The 19,743-nt window shown below is 37.4% G+C and overlaps 1 protein-coding gene across 1 annotated transcript in view; it reads right to left on the bottom strand.

Moving 5' to 3' along the window:
- The window catches only part of LOC134474738 (intermembrane lipid transfer protein VPS13C-like), a 94,440-nt gene that overhangs the window by 30,901 nt on the left and 43,796 nt on the right, over positions 1-19,743 (bottom strand). The window contains 15 exon segments of the mRNA XM_063243276.1: positions 722-826; positions 3,750-3,854; positions 3,856-4,140; positions 5,627-5,921; positions 6,395-6,516; positions 7,536-7,696; positions 8,176-8,440; positions 8,611-8,685; positions 8,687-8,761; positions 10,014-10,100; positions 10,498-10,863; positions 13,392-13,484; positions 14,231-14,460; positions 15,592-15,838; positions 17,045-17,218. Of these exon segments, the coding sequence (XP_063099346.1) occupies positions 722-826; positions 3,750-3,854; positions 3,856-4,140; positions 5,627-5,921; positions 6,395-6,516; positions 7,536-7,696; positions 8,176-8,440; positions 8,611-8,685; positions 8,687-8,761; positions 10,014-10,100; positions 10,498-10,863; positions 13,392-13,484; positions 14,231-14,460; positions 15,592-15,838; positions 17,045-17,218 (2,685 nt within the window).

The following is a 19,743-nucleotide window of genomic DNA, read 5'->3' as shown; positions in this document are numbered from 1 at the left end:
AGACAGGGAGGAACGCCCTCAGCTCTCAGCCCTGGGTGCAGCCGCTGTGAAACACACACTCCCTTCATTCCATCACCCCTCAGCCCTGGGCTCAGCCGCTGTGAAATATACACACACCTTCGTGCGCACACAGACTTCTTAAGATAATTCAGAATGACAACCCTGAGGAAGCTAACAGGAACTACACTCCATGGTTACTTTCTAGTTCCTTCATCTGGCTCTGTTGGAAACGAGCTCAGAAATATCATTCGGTAGCCTGTGATAATCTGCAGGGAGTTTGATCTGTCTAGCATTCTGCATTTTTAATATTTCAATCACAAGCACTGTAATTAGTGGAGAGGCTCCAGTTTGGCTGATTTAGTATTTGTCATCAATAAAAGTTTTGAAGTAATAAAACAGGTCAATTGGCACCAGATGATTTAAATTTTCAAAGTGGTAGAAGTAAAGATTTAAGAAATACATGGCAAGGTAGATACGGAATGAACACTAGTATAGTGTGAATTTTACCTAATTATTCACTTAGACATATTGGGAATATTTACCCAATTACTCACTTGAGCAAATTCAAGTACTACTGGTAAGAGTGGTCACAAAAATTTGCAGATAGGCCAACATACGATACTCTGAATTAAAATTTCTGTTAATTTTTTAAAAGCCAGATTCTTATTGAATTGCAGAAAAGGTGAATAGAGCTAAAGGGAAACATGCAGCAGATTCTTACCAGGTATTCCATATCGTTGGCAGCACATTTCACACACCCGTAACTTCCCACAGTATCCAATGAGAAACTGCTGGACCAGGCACTAGTTGAAATTTTTAATTGTACCTGTACCAGAGAACACATACCACAATATAAAAACCTAAAAGGTAACATTTACTTACTTTATCTGACAGGAAGATGGGCTAGACTGCCTGCTAGAAAGGTTAGTATTATGAAACACAGAAAAATATTATCACAGTCATATTTGCAAATACATAACAGAACCACAGAAGATGGTAGGGGACAATAAAAGCACAGCTCTGACCTTCCCATTCTCCACTATTCAGCAAGTGTTAAAGAAAAGGTACTGGGAGAGGCAGAACAGAAAACAGCAAGAACAGTTCCTATTTTCAGAGAGTAGTGAACTAAACAGAGAGAACACAGAACACATACTAACAATTATGATGCAAGACTCAACGCAATTAGAGACACATGACATAAAACTGCTACTACAGTAAGAAAATGATGACTTTGCTTTTGGCTGTGGCATTCCAGAAAGGTCTTACAAAAGGGGCCCATCTGTGCTCCTGTATAACTCTGACTACTACCCACACAACAGATTATAAAACACACAAGACTAAGCAATAGGCACCCACAATGTCACCTGTCAGTCAACACCCTCAGACAAAGGTTCTCGAACCATCTCCAGATCACTGGCTGACCCATTAGACACAGATTCCCAGGCTCCACCCAGCCCTACTGGGTCCAACTCAGGAGGCACAAGACAGCAACAGCTTTCAAGGCCTTCAGGAGATTCTAACATAAATAAAATCTGAGATCTGCTACTCTTAAGAGAATACTACTATGGAGTACTACTCAGCTATAAAGAATGATCACATTGAGATATTTATAAATAAATGGATGCAGCTTGAGACCATACTCATAAGTGAAACAAATCAAACTCACATGCATAAATACCGAATAGTTTCTCTAGTGTAAGAAATGATAAGAACACATAAAAGTATGTGGTAATCATGATTCCCAATCATATTGGTTTGAACCATATAATGTTATCACTCATTAACTGGAATGGTTTTAACCTGGGTTGTTCGATTTTAGTATCGATGATAGTACGAATAGCTATTCTGAAGAAAACAACACATCATAAAAGCTAGTGCTGATTTAATATCATCTTGTTTTGAAGTCCCATCAAGCTATTGTACACCTGTTTCCACTGGTTTCAACATGTGGTATCTTACTATATTTTACTATATGCGACAGTATAAACAAAATTTTTAATAGGCAAAGAGATAATATAGAAACCATTGTTCATTTTCTGTTAACTGGTTCTAAATACCCTGTAATTTCTTCATTCTCTTGAATAGCTTCAGACTGACTTGATATGCTTGATGCTATAGTATATGAAGTTATACTCAAATAATTCAAGGAAGGAGGCACTCTGGTGACTACTATTGTTACATTATCTGGGGGTGTAACACAATGATGCTTAAATTGTTCGGTTCTGACCTGTGTTGTTCTAATACAATGTTCTCTTTTACCTCAATCCCACCCTATTTTAAAATTAATCTATTTTTTTCTTAATTTTTTTTCAATTAAGGGAAAACTAAATTAAAAAATAGCGGGATATATTATAGTAACTCTTTTGTTTTCCTATTAACCTGATATGATCCCCAGTATTGCTCTCCCCATCTTGTTCTGTCAGATTTTACTATATTCTATTTTGTTTGATAGTATCAAGTTTGAGGGTAGGCAACCACTTTGAAGGCAATTCACTAAGATACCCATTATGGTTTGATTATTATCTTCTTTTGAAACCTTGTAAGGTCTCCAGTGTAGGTTTTATTGGTCTTGTTCTGTACTGTTTTACCTGACGATATAGGCAACTTTTTAAAAAAATAGCAAGAGGCACAATCATGGTAACCATTTTAGATCACCTGATATTCTATTTTTACAACATGTACTATGCCCATCCTTTTGTTCTAACCGACTCTGTTTTGTTTAGCGTTAGGTTTTATTCTCTCCAAAAAAATAATAAGAATTGTGGGAGAAAAAAAAAACCAAAAAGTGTAATTGTTATTAAAAAGAGAGGACAGGAAGGTGGTCTAAGGGATATAACTGCATGTATGTTTGACTGTGTAGAATGGAAATCCGTATTAGTGAACTTTTGTTGGATGATTGAACGGCACTGTCTGCAATCTCATTGTATGAATGTTCACTTTACATGCTTTAATTTTATAATTTGGACAACTATTTCAAAGATGACAATATGTAACCTATTAACTAGTGGTATCTTACTGTATTTTTTTTTCCTTGAAATTCTGTATTATTTGCACCCTTTTCCTGCTGTTTTTTTTTTTATTTTATTTCCTTTTTTTTTCTCTTTAAAAAAAGAGACAGAGAGAGAGAGAGTAATAATGGAGTATCTCTCATTTTAAAGGAACAGAAAATCTTCATCCATACCAGGCCTGAACAGAATGCTCAAGAATAAACAGTAGGGGAGAGGAAAGAGGAAGGAAACAAGGAAAGAGCAGAGTGGTCATCTGGGCAGAGGACAGCATATGCAGAAGTCTATGGGCAGCATGGGGTCGAGTGCACACAAGTGAGGAGGAAAGCCAAGTGAGTCTGAAGAAGAAAGAAAGGACCAGGACACAAAAGACCAGGCTCGAGTGCCAGGCTTCTCAAAGGCCTGGCTCATGTTTCATGGGCAAGAGGGTCAGCTAATACCAGCCTCTTTAGAAATGCTGTATCAACACTGGCCAGTTATACAAAATAAAGCTTGTCTTATCTGACACGACTTTAAGAACAGAAGGAATCCTACAGGCGCTAGAGAAAGAATTATTCTGCCTGGAGATCCTGCTGTTGTTAGTTCCCAAGGGCCCCACTCGATTCTGCCTTCCTTAAAGTCTCCTTAGACTCAGTTGCATTGGTTGAGTTTCAAATTTCAATTGCATTGGTTGAGTTTCAAATTTCCAAGTTTCCAGGTTAGAAAGCCATGTAATTTTAACTCACTCTATCAACAAAAACACACCTTGTTTTTACTAAAAATGTTCTTCTTCTTGAAAGAGAATAAAATGATGTCCCTGAAGTCAGCTGGGTGCTTCACGTGAGTGTCTTCTGCGCGGTACTGGAGGACCCAGGGAAGTCTTGTTGATTAACCAGTAGGGACTAAAGACGGAGAGCACCACGTGGTTGCCAACTCGCCTGATGTGCACCGACAGGTCAACTGTCACTGCTTCTTTGGAGTTAGACGTAAAACACACAAGAAAGAACTCGGGAAGCGTGTCACATATGCGGAAATGACCAGTCCAGTCTCTGCCCAGGTATCTAACCAGGACTAATTCCATGACTTCTCCACTGATTCGGGAATGCAGGACGTCTGCTGTACTGCCTTCTGCCAGCTCATGAGTATCTGCTGTTCCCTAAACACACGCACAAACCAAGTCTGTTTAGCAACATCTTTGAAATACAAAACCTGTATTCTACACAGCGGCTAGACTCTGCAAGAAGCAGGTTTCCTGCCAAGTCTTCCACAGAGTACCATGTTTATATACTGTGCATGCCACAATTACCAAGGACTAAAATGAAAACACAGACCACATTTACAAAGGCAGGAACTGTCTTTGGCCATTAATAGGCCAGCAGCCAGGAATTTTGAGAAGAAAAAAAAATGCATCCACAACAAGAATCCAAGGCTGGATTCCTTTACTCAGGGACCCTGGCGGCTGGCCGCTAGCACGGCATTACTGAACACGCCACCTGACGGCCTGGTCTTCAGCTCCTCTGCTAGTCACACACCAGGCCTGACAGTCCCCTGCAGGGGGAAAAAGGAAAGTGACAGCGATCCGCTGCTCTAGCAAGCTATGTAAGCAAGGTGAATTATTTTTAAAACGCATACTAACAATACCTAAATCAGGCTCCCTTACTAACACCTTATTATTTCATACTTTTTATTTATAAACTATTCTTCTCTTTATCCACTATTCAGTTGATTTAATTAACTGCATAATTCAGAAACAGTTCATGACTAGGTAACAGAAAATAACAACATAGGTAACCAGTTTTTTGTTTTGTTTTGTTTTTTGCACCATGCTCGGGCTTGAACTCAAGGTCTCTCACATGCTAAAGCGAACTCTTTACTACAGAGCTATACTCCAAGACCTGATATTACAGTTTCTGCATCTTAATATAACATAGTATGTACAAACTTTAAAATATTTACCATATACCACTGCTACAAAATGCTGCTTATTATTTCCCAAGACAGTAATTCTGTTATTTTTAGTAGAAACCTTGGACTAAATAATTGTAATATTAACTTTAGAATAAAAACTTTATGTAACCCAGTACTTGGGGAGGCTGAGGCAAGAAGATTACTGTGAGTCTCAGTCCACAGTGAATTCAAGGCCAGCCAGCACTACTAAGTGAGCTACTGACTCATAAATATATAAGTAAAACTTTAAGGTGAAATATTCTCATTAGATTTTCTCCTTTGCAAATAATGAAAATTTTACTTAAATTAATAAAGTAATAATAATGGCTCTTAAATTTATGGCAGATGCAACAGAGAAAGTGGTAAAGAACAAGGAGCCAAACCACACAGGCATAAATCCCAGCTCTTCCACTGACTAGCTGTGAGACTTGGCCGCCTATGTAACCCCTGCATGACTCAGTTTCCCCAGCAGTACAGAGGTTCATTAATATCCACCATAGAAGGATTAAACATGTAAAGTCACAGGACAGTGCCTAACACAAAGCAGATGCTAGTTCCAGTCTTGCTTTCATTAACACTTTTAAAACACTGTAAGTATGGGATATAAAACACTGACTTCAGCTAAAAATACCACGAAATAAACTAGAATTCACTTTGTGCAATGCTGGAATCCAAACCAAATACAAGAGACACACCTCCAGTAAGTATCTTAGGGAATAGGGGAGCAGATTCCGCAGTGTAAGAGAAGGGTAGAGGTGAATGATGTACGCCGGGTTCCAATCCTCCCCGTGTGCGCTGATGTGGCTCAACTCGTCCAGCTCGGCAACCGTGTTCACAACTAGCGGCAGGAAGCTGCGCTGCACCGCCGGACACTGCAGCCTCCCTGTTACGGAACTGCTCCTGTGCAGCTCCTCCTTCCAGGGGATGTAGGTGGTCGACTCCTTGTACTGATGCTCTAAGTCCCCAGCTGGCTGGATAAACAACTGAGATCTGCAGAAAAGCAAGCCCATGTGGGCAAAGAGGCTCCTGAGAACCCAGGAGCAACAGCCTCATTCAAACCGCAAGTCAACAATGGTCACTCTATTTTACAGGTAAGGAAACATGGTTCAGGCAGGGTGGGGAACGTGCATAAAATCTCATGGCTAACTCACAGAGGAACGCTCTGCGGGAAAAAACAAAAACCTATGTGAACAAAGGTGACTGAAAAATATTTTCATTCCAAATATAAAGGCTATCCAGTAAATACAGATTTCAGAAAAGTGTAAACCATTAAAAAAGTTGTGTCCATTTGATAAATTCAATATTTATTTTTCTACAGAATAAACTATGTCTTTAAAATGGGTTTTACATGTTTTTAGATAATAATTATATGCAGTTATATTCTTCACTATCTCCAATTCATAAAGGTAAAAACCCCATTCAGTGAATTTTCAAAAATTTAATGTTTTGAAAGAAGTACCCACCTATAGGACTCTAAAGGGACATGGAACTCCTCTTCGGGGCTGACTGTTCCAATGCGCTGCAGAAGTTTAACATTCTTAACCAGTTTATAGATGATAAATGGAACAGAGAAGTGGTTTTTAATCTGTTGGACAAAAATACATATAGTTAGCTTTAAAAACATAAGTTAAAAGGAAAATCATTAGCTGCATACACTATATAACTAATGTTTTAAACACAATTTTGGAAGATACTTCCCTTAACAACTGAAACTTTAGGATATTTAAAGGCTACATACATATTAGGACTATTAACTATCAGCCTAAAATTCAGATATTCACATAATCTACATATTGTAAGCTGATGTTTACTGTTAATTTATAACACTGTCATCCAAATAGTATTGTTGTTTAAAGATTCTAATTACATTTTCTCCATTATAATTTTTGATCAATCAAATGATCAAATCACATGATTAAATAAAAAAGGACAGCAAAAGAATATAAGAAAACCAGTATTACTATCTTTTCTTGACCACAGTATGATATACATTGTATTGTTTCGTTTTTTATCTTATACTGTATTAGGGAGAAATATTCTGTTGCTGATCATATACTAAAACCTAAAATAATACACAGAAAAAGAAAAATGTTTGGTAAAGGCTTACCAGTAGAAAGGGAAAAAATTTTTTTTTTATTTTTTGGTACCAGGGATCAAACTCTTAACCTTGTGCTTACCAGGCAAGCGCTTGAGCTACTGAGCTAAATCTCTGGCCTAAAAAGGAAATATTTATACAGACTAAGACGCCAAAATTTTTTTTCAGGAGAACAGCTCATTTTAACAGTCCTTGTTACACGCTCAAAAAATATAACCCCAAGTGATATACAAACAGAATGATGTTATCCTATGTGACAATCAACTGTAATTATAATTTTCATCAATTCTTAAAGAAATACGCAAAAATATTTCATTAATGGTAAACAGAGGAGATACAAAAATGGGCTTTAAATTTAAAAATCTTATTAACCATTTAAAATAAAGAACATTACAAAAGCAAATTAGGGAATAAAAATGACATCAGTTTACTGATGTAATGCTGGGTTGTGATATTCCAAAATGAGTTAAACTGAGAACTGAACAGTATACACTTCACTTTAAAGTCACCTGCAGCACAGAGCGGAGGGTGATGACTTTATTCCCTTTGGTGGCATCAATCTGTACCAAGACGGAGTCTGAGTAATTGGCGTGGGGATTCCGCACATTGTACAACTGCCGTCCAGGTCGGGCAACAGGGACATTGGCAACCTCTGTGTATCCATGTGGTACTAAGGCAGAGGACAAGTGAAAAAAATTCTAAATATTTATTTACTAATATGTTTCCATCAGAATAGTTACCCTGCCAAAACAAAGACAAGAGTATTCTTCTCGTGATTGGAAATAATCACCATGAAATACTTTTCTAAAATATAGGGTTTTAAAAAAGAGAAAAACTATTACTGATACAAAATTTTTGACCCTAGATAATTTGAGCAAGTCAGTTTAAATATATGAAAACAAACAAAATGCGACAGATTTCTTATTCTCTCAACTATCCAGCAACAACTTTCTTGTAACAGTACTTAATTATTCTCACTATTTTGGGACTGCTATCATCCCAAAACAGGAAACAAGTATCAACTATTTAATCCAAGTTTTTACAAGTGCTTTTTCCCAAATAAGTATGCAGCAAAATATTTTTCTATATTTTATCAAAACTAAGCCCACAGTGATTCTTAAGGTGCTCCTGAAGTAAAACGCAGCATACCGAAAGTCAGTGTGAAGAAGGAACTCTCCTGATGGCTCAGCACAGACAGCTTCCCTTGAGAGGAAGGTTCCGTGCGGGCATACTCCAGTTCCAGATGCTGACCGGCATCCACACCATAGACATCGCTCTTCCCTGGGGAGCCCATCACTCTCAGGTTACGACTGAGCTGCACCTTCATGGGAACACCTACAGCATTTCTGACTGTAAACGGAGCTCTGTCTTTTAAAGAGTAATCAAAAGTAGAAGCAGTGCCCTCCGAAAAACCCTGAAAAGGAATGTAATGCCATCATGAGATAGTTACAAAATGTACATTTCTTTCAAACACTTTCCCATGCATACACATTTCTGAAACTAATTTTGATCACAGAAGAATGTATACAGCACATTTCACTCTTAAATTCTACTTGAAATATTCCAAATAAGAGCCACACATACTTCTGCTAAATTGCTGAAAACATTGAGACACGTTTTGGATATTGTTATATTCATTGTGTCTGCTGAAGAAATATAAAATTGCCATTTTGGGCTCAGGAATAAAATCATCTCCTGGTATCAAACTTTTATCCTGGATCGGGTTCTTCTGTACCTACAAAGATAAATAACATAAAAATTTAAACAGCCAGTTAATAACAAATCTAAGATAGTCAACAGTGTTGAATTTTCCTAAGCTGGCACTTTATAGTAAGGCTCCTCCAAAGCATCATTTTCAAAGCTATTCAGAGATTTCCTCTGCTCTGGTGAGGTGAGTGCAACGCAGAGTCTACTCTGGGGAAATGCTTTGAACTCTGTCAGCCACTGAACCTGTTCCATGCACACCTTCCACCCGAGATCCCATCTAATCATCCGGTACTGCCCAGCTAGTAACTATGAGTTGATCAGTAATAAAAGGTGATCCTGAAGTCTGAATCGGTCCTTATTAGAATATCATCTAGAAATAATACTTTCTTGTCTTCTGCTTTTTATTGGTAACATCTACAAATAAGTAATATCAAGCTTTCAACCAGCCCCCAGATTCCAGCTATTGCCATATTCATGGTTTTGTTCTAACAGAGGTGCAAAAGCCATGATTTCTGGTTACCGTCCTTATGCCAGAGAGAGGGAGGCCAGAAATACTAGTTCTACTTCATTTGGAGCACACAGGACACAAGTTAAAATCTTCTTTGTCAGCGTCCACGTGTAACAGCCCCGTGAGGCCACTCTAGAGAAGTGCTCTGGGACAATCTGCTAATGCCAGCTCACACACTGGGTACTCAAGAAAACCAGGCTCTGCAACCCAGGATTCTGACACACTTGGAAAAATACCAGGAAGAGATAATAAGGAAAGTCCATAAATTAGTGGTGATTCATAAGATTTTTAGTTATACCCTTAAAAAAATCATTATCTCAAAGAGCTTCATTTATGAAAGCTTCATTTATCTACCAATACATATTCTATTAGAAATGAAAACTGAGAAAAACTTTAATATTTATCCAAAACTAAGTTAATGCAAGATAACATTTTAGTGAAAAGTATTTTTAAAATACAAATAGTGAGATAAAGGACATTAATAAACTTCTTCAGTGCCTGCTTAAAAGACAGGTGGTCTCATCTCTGCTTTGCAGTCTCCTACAGAATCACACTCATGTACTTTCCCGAAAACTCCATCACACATTCATGAGGATGAAAATTAAAATGATATATAATGTCTGAATATACATATAAAAACATTTTCTATCTTACGCATACACTAAAAGGGCTCCACAGGTTGTGGACTACATCTTGACAAGAACCAAATTAAAGAACATCAATGAACACGTGCAGTGCCGCTCCATACAGAGATGCTTTACTGTGTCCTTACATCAAGCTTTAAGTTCCATTGTTTCTTCCCCTCTATTCGCTCGATCAATGGCTCCCACACAGCATGAATCTCATTGTAATAGTGAACCTGGCACAGAATTATAAAAGGTCAGTTTTCAACCTTAATTATGCAATTCTGGAACAAGCAGGAAAACAATTAAGTAATACGATACAGTAATAGCCGTTCAAAACCACTTGCCTAAAGACACAAAAAAGTACCTAAAAAGAATGTATTTCCCTTTATCCCTTTATTTCTTGTCATAAATCATTTAGCACAAGACTTCTTAAAAACAGTTACCACATATACAGTTACACAGCCACAAACTGAATGTCAGCATATGTATCTATTCACATATATCATCTAATTCAATCATGCACAAACAAACTATAAGAGAACAAAACAAACAGGCAACAACAGAACCTGAGTCTTAACCCCACAGTGTTTTAGGCAGCTGCCCTTGGGGTACTCCACCACGTCTCCATACCTGCAGTGTCACATCAGCAGTAGCAGCCAACAGGGAAGTCCAATTCTTAATATTTCCTGAAAACTTGGACTCTGCCAATAGTAAAGGCACAGTTCGGTGCCCAAGGCCACATTCTAGAGTGACTTGGACCGATTCCACAGCAACAGCACAGTTTTCCTCTATTAGTGGATGATCCATCGCTCTGAAACTTTCTGTTGCTTCGGTTGCCATGTCAACACCAAGAAACCAAGAGTTATAATCATCAATAGACTTGATATCCCAAAGACTTTCCATTTCCTTAGATGTGTCTCTCGATTCATCCTCTTTCGTCTTTGGAGACATGGCAGCCATTATTGTCATCACAGTATTCAGAATGATGGGTGAAATCTTTCAGAAGCAAAGCAGAGAAAAATCTTGAAAAAATTCTTTCCCAGATGAGAATTGAAACACACGCGTTAAAGCCTTTAAAAAGTAACACGTTAAAATTTACCTGGTTGTTCAGCTCCTAGCTAATGAAAATATGGATTAAGGCGTGTGTCTCTGTGTAATGCCACGTCCTGCTCACAGAACCTGAAGCAATTAATGCTGCGCAGCAAGAGTCAAAACTAACCACCAAGCTGAACTCACAGCATGGCATCAACCAAAAGCGCAGAACTCCAACCAGCTATGTTCACTACGTCAAGACACCTGAACTGAACAGAGAGGCATAGCAGTATCTCCCTCTGTCTTGTAGAAAGGAGAAGGCTGAAATTACTCATGGATCCCACTTGGCTCAACCAAGATCCCTGAACTTTGCTTCTGATATCTCTGGGTAGAGCCTCTGCTCACTTTCTCATTCCTGCACTGCGCTTTAGTTCTGACACTGAGGACATCTTTGTCTTACTTGTTTTTCACTTAATTTAGTCTTGTGGTGCTGGGGACCAAGCTCCAGGTCAAGCCACGTGCAAGGCAAGCACTCTACCTGAGTTACCACTAGTGGCCAAGTGCTGAAGGTATTTTTTGTATCCAGTCAGCACTCTGTCCTCCTATCCTTCAAACTGTCACCAGCAGAGTTTCTTTAACCCTGACTCCATGCATATCACTCCTATGCTTAAAATCTTCACTGAGCTCTGTAACTTTCAGAATGAAATTCAAACTCTCTTTGGCTTGGTGCACAGCACTCTTTGTGAGCTAGTTCCTAGCCAATCTGCTAGCAAGGGTTCTATAAAGTTTGAGAAATACTCGGTTAAATAATTTAAAAGGATTCCTTTACTGTTAACTTCTCACAACCCTTTCTTCACTAACACACTAAACACATACAACTGCTTCATCACAAAGAGGATCTGATGTGCACCACATTCCTGACCTACTTGCCTGCCAACCGACTGCTTTCTTTCTCCTTGTCTTATTAATGTTATCTGTAACTAACATCCCAGTCCTATAACTCAAACACACCACTGAATGCAGCCATGGGGATGATCCTTCTAAGTTCTTCAAGAACATTTTCCAACCTTTGCCTCTGTGCAGACAGCAAATTCAGTCTGGAAAACCTTCCCCTTCCTCTCCATCTATCTAACTTACACCAACTTGCAGTCCTTAGTCCAAGATGTGTCCCTTTCAGACAACTTTTCTTGATATTCCAGTCTGAACCGCAGCCCCCTTGTTCATGCTGCCAGCAGCTTCTGTGCACGCCTCTAGCATTCGAAGTTACAATCACCAATCTACTGCTCTTCCCCTGGTCATTAAGTTTGTTGAAAGCAGAGACCATGTACTGCCAATGTCATACACAGGGTGTGTTTTTAAGTATAGAAGGAGATCAAAAATGATTTATACAAAGAAAAGAAGTCTCCATAACACTTACCCTAATGTCTTAGAGCAAACACAAGCAAATGCATTTTTATTATGCTACATCTTTAAAAAAAAAAAAGTAAATTCATGAGAAAAACACAATCTAAGCCTTTCTAGTGTTTTTGTTTGTTGCGTGCTTGCTTTTTTTTTTTTTTTTTTTTGTCTTTCTCATTTTTATCGGTACCAGGGATCGAACTCACGACTGCCTGCTTGCAAGGCAGGAGCTTATACCACTGAGCTAAATCCCCAGCCCCACGTGCTTGCTTTTTTCAAAACAGGATCTTGCTTAGTTCAAGCTGCATTTGAATTCACTACGTACTCCAAGCTGGTCTCAAACTCATGGCACTTTTCTTGCTTCAGGCTCCTGAGTGCTGGGATTGCAGGCATGTGCCACCACACCTGGTTTTACCCAGTACTGTTTTAAACTGAAAAAAACCTGCGTTGTTATTTAAAATGGTTCAAATGATATTAGTTTAAGTATTAATCCAATCATACTGGTCTCTGACCTACAAAAGTAAAGCTAGTATCATTTATGCATCACTAGAATTAACTGTCTCATCTTTGCATCTTTCAAAAGAGAGCAAACTAGATTTGAGAAAGTATCGTGTGCTCCCTATTTACAATGGGGAATGAAGTCCTACTGAAAGAATTTTGAATGACACTGGAAAATAGATTGTTCTTTAGTATTTTAAATGTAAAAGATCTTTTAAAAAGCAAACCCCAGTGATTTCCAGCATACATCTGTCACCACAAATATAAGCTAAGTATCTAATCACATACTTATCAGGCCAAATCAAACTATACATTAATAAAAGCCTAAAAATAATGTCTCCATCCTTTCTTCGTTTCTCTATCTCTTCTCTCCCCTCTGACACATACACCACACACAAATGCAAATAAAACAGAGAAAACTACACCTGCCATGTATAGGTATTAAAAAAGTAGTCTCTTAAAGAAAACAGAATAAGCACTTAAAATGTATTTTAACCCAGAGGCAATCTGATTACCAAATATGTGACTTACAGCAATGCTGAGACCAAAGACACTATTTCAAGAATTTACACACAAAGAATCTGTCAGGTACCAACCTTAATTATAAATTCTTTAACCATAATATTGATATTCTGTTTTCCCGAGGCCCAGGTACATTTTTCCATAGATAAAGAGCACGGCTGCAAGACCTAGACAAATAAATGAAAAGTCACATTTTCATTAATATTTACATAACATGCACTTACACAAACCATCTCTCACTCCACTGAGATTCTGAACTACTATTAAAAATTACATTAGCTAAGACACTCTTGTGAAGGTTCTTCTGAATTACGACAAGTCCATGTAGATTGCTAAAGGATTTCAATCAGTTCTGATGAAGTTCTTCATTCCAAATGCTGATGTAAAGACACACATTTACTATCAGAAGTTTAAAGTGTTTCTTTTTCCAAACATATTTTTTCAGTGACGCACTCTGTAAAATATAATTATGAGGTATCTACAAAATGAACTGATGACTAGAGCAGGGGTTAGCGTAAATAACCAGTTTCCAGATGATTATCCAGTTAGTCCCGAGGAACACAGAAGTCCTTTGTCATGTGACTCCACCTGAGTTTTTTTTAATCTGAGCTTAAATATTTATTTTTCTCTCATTCGATATACTTAGTGAACAAAAGAAATAGCTGAAAAACACTGATCTGAACTAAAATTCAACAGAAGATCATGAAAAGAGGACTAGTCTAGAGGCAGCCCCTAGTTGTTTCCCTAGCAGCCACAACTCGCCAGGTAACATTGGCAGAACCCGACATCTCTGCCTGCAAACCAGAGGTTGTACTAAATAATCACTTAAATCCTGGACAGCACTCAGGCTCTGAGATTCTCGGACTCAGCTATTTCTGTCATTCTTCAGCTGAGGGCCCAAGGCAGTGCTTACTGTGGTGATAGTTTGCCCCCTCTTCTCTCTGAGGAAAGGACAAGCGAGCACTCTCAGGTCTTTGACGGATGCCTCCATCACCTGCTCCAGCCCAGATGCGGACACACAGAGCTTACACTGGAAGGAGGCCGACAGCGCAGGAGCGTCCGCCCTGCTCAGGCTGGCCACAAACACCACTTCCGGGTCTGTGATCTTGGCCTTCAAGGTCATGTTTCGTCTTGCAGAATCATCTGGAGAAACAAAAATGGGACCAGAAAATTTTTAAAGTAAATCTTCCTATGGCTACAATATTAACCACAGGCTGTTAAACTGTTCTCAGTATTTTTCCTATATTGGGTATAGTGAAAGCACTAATTTTGAGTTGGTTAATTAATACTAATAATGAAATGATTATTTAATAAGTGGTAATTATGCAAAAAGATGTAATCCAAAACCTGCCCAAAACAGATCATTCCCATTTTGATCTTTGATATTTTGGGGAACAACGCTGTTTGGAAATTCTTCTGGTCAGAGTCAAGGCAGGCACTTGTATACACACATGAGAATGTGTGATTCTATGACACAGGGGCCAAGAGGAGGAAAACAGAGAGAGAAATAACAGGAAGAAAAAGAGACATCCTGATAAAGATGTTAAACTATTCTTATTTTTTACTTTGGCTTTACCCCAAGGATCAGAGTCAAGAGTCATATTATCTATACTATAAATATGTTCAAAGTATAAATGAATGCAGAGATATCAGTATGATTACTATTTAACAAACATTTAAAGTAAATGGAAAAATAACATTCTGATCTTGCCAGTGTTAGTTTCCAACTTACTGGCTTAGGCATTGCAGAGAAAACGCCTGACCTTAAGTAATAATAATTTAACAAGAAAATCACTGATTGGTATAAAGGTGATGGGATATAAAATACAGGGCAGGGCTCAATGTGGATTCAGCATATTCCCAGGAAAGAGTTAAAGGTGACATCTAAGGGAACCCTGCTAGCTCCTGCAACAGCCTCACCTTCTTCTATCTTTTCAACTGTTCCTCAACATGATACAGTTCTTCAAAGTATTTTCCTGGACTAAATGACCCACCTATAAAATAGCCCTCCAACCACTTACCCCAATTAACTTCCTTTCCAGATGAGTAAAGAATGTGAGTGACATGACAAGTCCCAGAGCAGAGTCCCTGCCCCTAATATGCTTCTACTATATACTTCTCACTTAAAAACATTTACTAAGATGTTTCTGTAAAGTATGTTTAAACCTAAAAGCCTAATTTTATTTTCTCAAACCCAATATGTCTCTTTCTTGCTGTTTGTAATTTGTGTTAAAATATACAAGCTGTCATCTAAGACAGATACAGTCTGCTAACCTTTTTCTGTCTGGACTTTCCCCATGGTAATGTGTCTTGATGGCATTTGTATTTCCTTCGCCGTATTTTCTGGGCTCTGAGGCACAGCTTTAATGAAGAAATCTGCCACAGTCATCAAAAACTCCACGCTGGCACACACATACAGCTTGTCAAGAACAGCATCAATTAGACTTGTGTTTTTGTCTTGTTTGTAATGAATATCAATCATAGAACTGCTGCTATCTTGGTCATTCTTTCGTCAATCATTCTGAAAAAAATACACACATATCACTCATTATTTTATCTCCCACTAAAAATAAAAATTATGAAAGTTTTCCTATGTATTTTAAGAATTCTTTCATCAATTACTTTTTATCTGAACATAAAATAGGACAGTGTTAACTGGATATAATAAACCAACTAGTAACCAAAACATGTTTCCCCATTTCCCAAACAAGGTGCATGAGATTAAGCAATTATATTTTATAATCACAATTTAATACTAAAGAAATATGATTACTAGAAATGACTTGAGCAAATATCAAAATGTATAAACGCAGTCCCAATATTTCACTAAATAAAAGAATTCATCTTCCTAAAAGAATTTATCTGCAAAAATCATCCTCTACATTTGAATTCCAAAGGTATTTCATGCAACTCAAACCAGCACACGTTTATCAAGGGTCTACAATGACAGTTCCTATGCAGCTCCACATGTATTGTAAAGACCAGGCTACCTAACAGATTTCGACATTTATCACCCCATCTAGAGAGCTGCGGACAGTTCCCTCGACGTAAAATTCTCATAGGAGAAAAACTGCTGCATGGCCACGCTACTCATTTATTTCTCCAGGAAATACGGGGTTTAGCACTATCCAATACATACTCAATAGAATACAAGAATAAGCAGCAACACAGCTTTTCTCCAAAGAAAACCAGTAAGTAAAAAATAGTACATGTCTCATTATTTCAAAAAGGAATAAAAAATTATTAGGCTACTGAAGTTACACGTTTCTAACTTCACAGTAGGCTGATTCTGTCAAAAATGTGTTGATAATGTGATTATGCTTGGGATTCTACTCCTATTAAAAGTGACAGAAATTTTGTAGAAGTGTTTTAAAAGACAGACAAAATAAGACAAAGGAAAAAGTCATAACTTTAAGCATTTTTAAAACATGATTCTGCTGAATGGAGATAATTTGAAAAAATATATCACCACGTATTTAACTACTGAAACTCACATTGTGGTAGTTCCATTTTTAAGACAGTACTCCGATTTATTAATAAACTTTCATTTAATATAACCATCCCAGCAGCTGAATCTGATATTAGCATTAATTCTTGATGCAATTCAGATTAAAGGTCTGATCAAAAAGACACAAATATTTTTTGAAGAACCCAAGCACAGCAAAGCCTGCAGTGATGCCAGGTTCAGGGTTAGCCGTGAGTGGCATCCAGCACCGTGCGAACTGACAGACCTGGACGTGGCTCTCTCGATGCCTTCTCTGAGATCATCAAGGGTGCATGTCTTCAGCTTAAGGCTGACATTCACTGAGCCATCCTTGAACATCTTCCCTGCAGAGGCCATCAGGTACAGTCTGAGCTCACCGAGACGAAAACTATCATTATGAAATGCAAGTTTGGACTCCTGCGGTACATTTTTCAAACAAAAGAACAATTAGCTTTAAAAATTATGTAATATTATTAAACATATTTAACCCAGAGCTAAAACACAAATCAATCTCATAAATTTTCAAAGCACAGGTGGGAAAACACATGAATGGAACAGTTACACATTGTCTATGAGTACATACGTACATACAAATAAATGCGTATGTGTCTTGATCCTCAACAATGGTTAATATATTAAAAGTAACCTGATATAGTTTGAAGCAAGTGACTAATTAGCAAATAGTTTTATCAGATAATATGCAACTCAGCTAATAAACATTAATGAGCTCTTCTGTAAACAACGGTGATAAGAATTAGGGACGTCATAAGAAAAAATAAGCCTTACTATTGATCTCAGTGATTTTTTTTTTTATTTAAGAGGAAAAAGAGAAAAACACAAAACAAAACAAAGCAGTGTAAGGTTACATATAATACAGAACTACAAAAAAAAAACATAACAGTAAGAAATCACCTGTTAATAGATTACATATTATCATCTTGGAAATAGTTGCTCAAATCACAGTATCAAAGAATACAAAGTAGACATTCAAACAGAGAGACTACAAACAGCTGTGTTCAATGATCCAAAAACATTAATATAGTCAGCTATTCAACATCCCTATACACACTTGCTGTTATATCCATTAGAGCTCTTTTTTTTCCCTTCCTCTCTTTTTACAACAAAATTTACACATTTTAGATTTTATTACTCCTTAGTTCTTATTACTTTTTTTTGGGGGGGGGGAATAAAGTCAAATATGGCAGAACAAAGCTGTCAGTCAAAACCAAGGATAGACTTAGCACATGATGTAGAACAGAGTACACGGTTATTAACAATAGTTATCAACGTTGTCTCTTGTTTCCTTAAAAAGATTTGTCTATCTCATTAGATATTATAAAGTTGGACAAAACAGTAGAGAACAAGACCAATAAAACTTAGACATTGTAAACATTACAGGACTTCCAAAGGAGACAATAGTCAAACCAGAATGGGCATCTTAGTGAATCTTATTGCCTTCAAAGTAGTTGCCTATACTCTCAGACTTGATACTATCCCACAGAATGGAACAGAGTCTAATCAGTCAAAACAAGATCGTGGGAGCATTACAGGACTTCAAAACTAGTTAATAGGAAATCGAAAAGAGTTACTATTATATATCCTAATTTTTTTAATTTTTCCCTTAATTAAAATAAACATAAGAAATAACTAAATAATTTTTTTAAAGAATAATAGTTACCATAGTGTCTGTCTTTTTCCTTGAGATATTTGGATAAAACTTCATATAATATAGCTTCAAATATTTCCATATCAAGAAGCCCAGAATAAAGCCTTTCTAATTAATAAGTGAAAAATTTTATAAGGCTTCAAGGCCACATAATGGGGAATCATGATTGCCACATATTTTCATATATTTGAATCATTACTTACATTAGGGAAACTATTCGGTATTCATACATGCGAGATTGATTTATTTCACTTATGAGTATGGTCTCAAGCTGCGCCCATTTATTGATAAATATCTCAATGTGATCCTTCTTTATAGCTGAATAATATTCCATTGTATAGAAATACCACAACTTTTTTATCCATTCTTCAGTTGATGGACACTTGGGTTGTTTCCAAGATCTGGCGATTACAAATTGTGCTGCTATAAACATAGGTGCACATAAATCACTGTGGTATGATGCTTTCAGTTCTTCTGGGAATATGCCTAGAAGTGGAATAGCTGGAATAAATGGGATTTCCAATCCCAAATTTTTGAGAAACCTCCAGACAGACCTCCACAAAGGCTGTACCAGTCTACACTCCCACCAACAGTGCAGGAGAGTTCCTTTTTCCCCACATCCTCTCCAGCATTTGTTGTTGTTGGTTTTCTTGATCCTGGCCATTCTTTCAGGAGTGAGATGGAATCTCAGTGTGGTTTTAATTTGCATTTCTCTGATGACCAATGATGATGAGCATGTTTTCATATATTTATTTGCCATTTGCATTTCTTCATCTGAGAATTGCGTATTCATCTCAGATGCCCATTTTTGGATTGGATCTTTGAATTTTGGAGGTCTGAGTTTTTTTAATTCTTTATATGTTTTAGACAAGAGTCCCTTGTCTGAGAGAGAGTTCACTAAAATCTTTTCCCAGTTTGTGGGTTTTCTTTTCACTATGCTGGAGATTTCTTTTGACATGCAGAAACTTTTTAATAAGAAGTGGTCCCAGTTATTGATTCTGGGAAGTGTTTCCCGTGCGGTTTGAGTCCTGTTCATGAATTCTCTACCTACTCCTATGTCTCCAAGGTTTCTACCCACTTTGTCTTCCAATAGATTTAGTGTTTCTGTTTTAATATTCAGATCTTTGACCCATTTAGATTTTAATTTAGTACATGGTGATAGACATGGGTCTAGCTTTAGTTTTCAGCAAATGGAGAGCCAGTTTTTCCAGCACCATTTATTAAAGAGACTGTCGTTCTTCCAGTGAACCTGCTTGGCTCCTTTATCAAAGATAAG

This window comes from Cavia porcellus, unplaced genomic scaffold, assembly GCF_034190915.1.
Source record: "Cavia porcellus strain 051 isolate PalLab524CR breed Dunkin Hartley unplaced genomic scaffold, mCavPor4.1 scaffold_37, whole genome shotgun sequence".
Lineage (NCBI taxonomy): Eukaryota > Metazoa > Chordata > Mammalia > Rodentia > Caviidae > Cavia > Cavia porcellus.
Note: the sequence above shows the minus strand (reverse complement) of the source record. Positions and strands in the feature narration are given on the sequence as shown.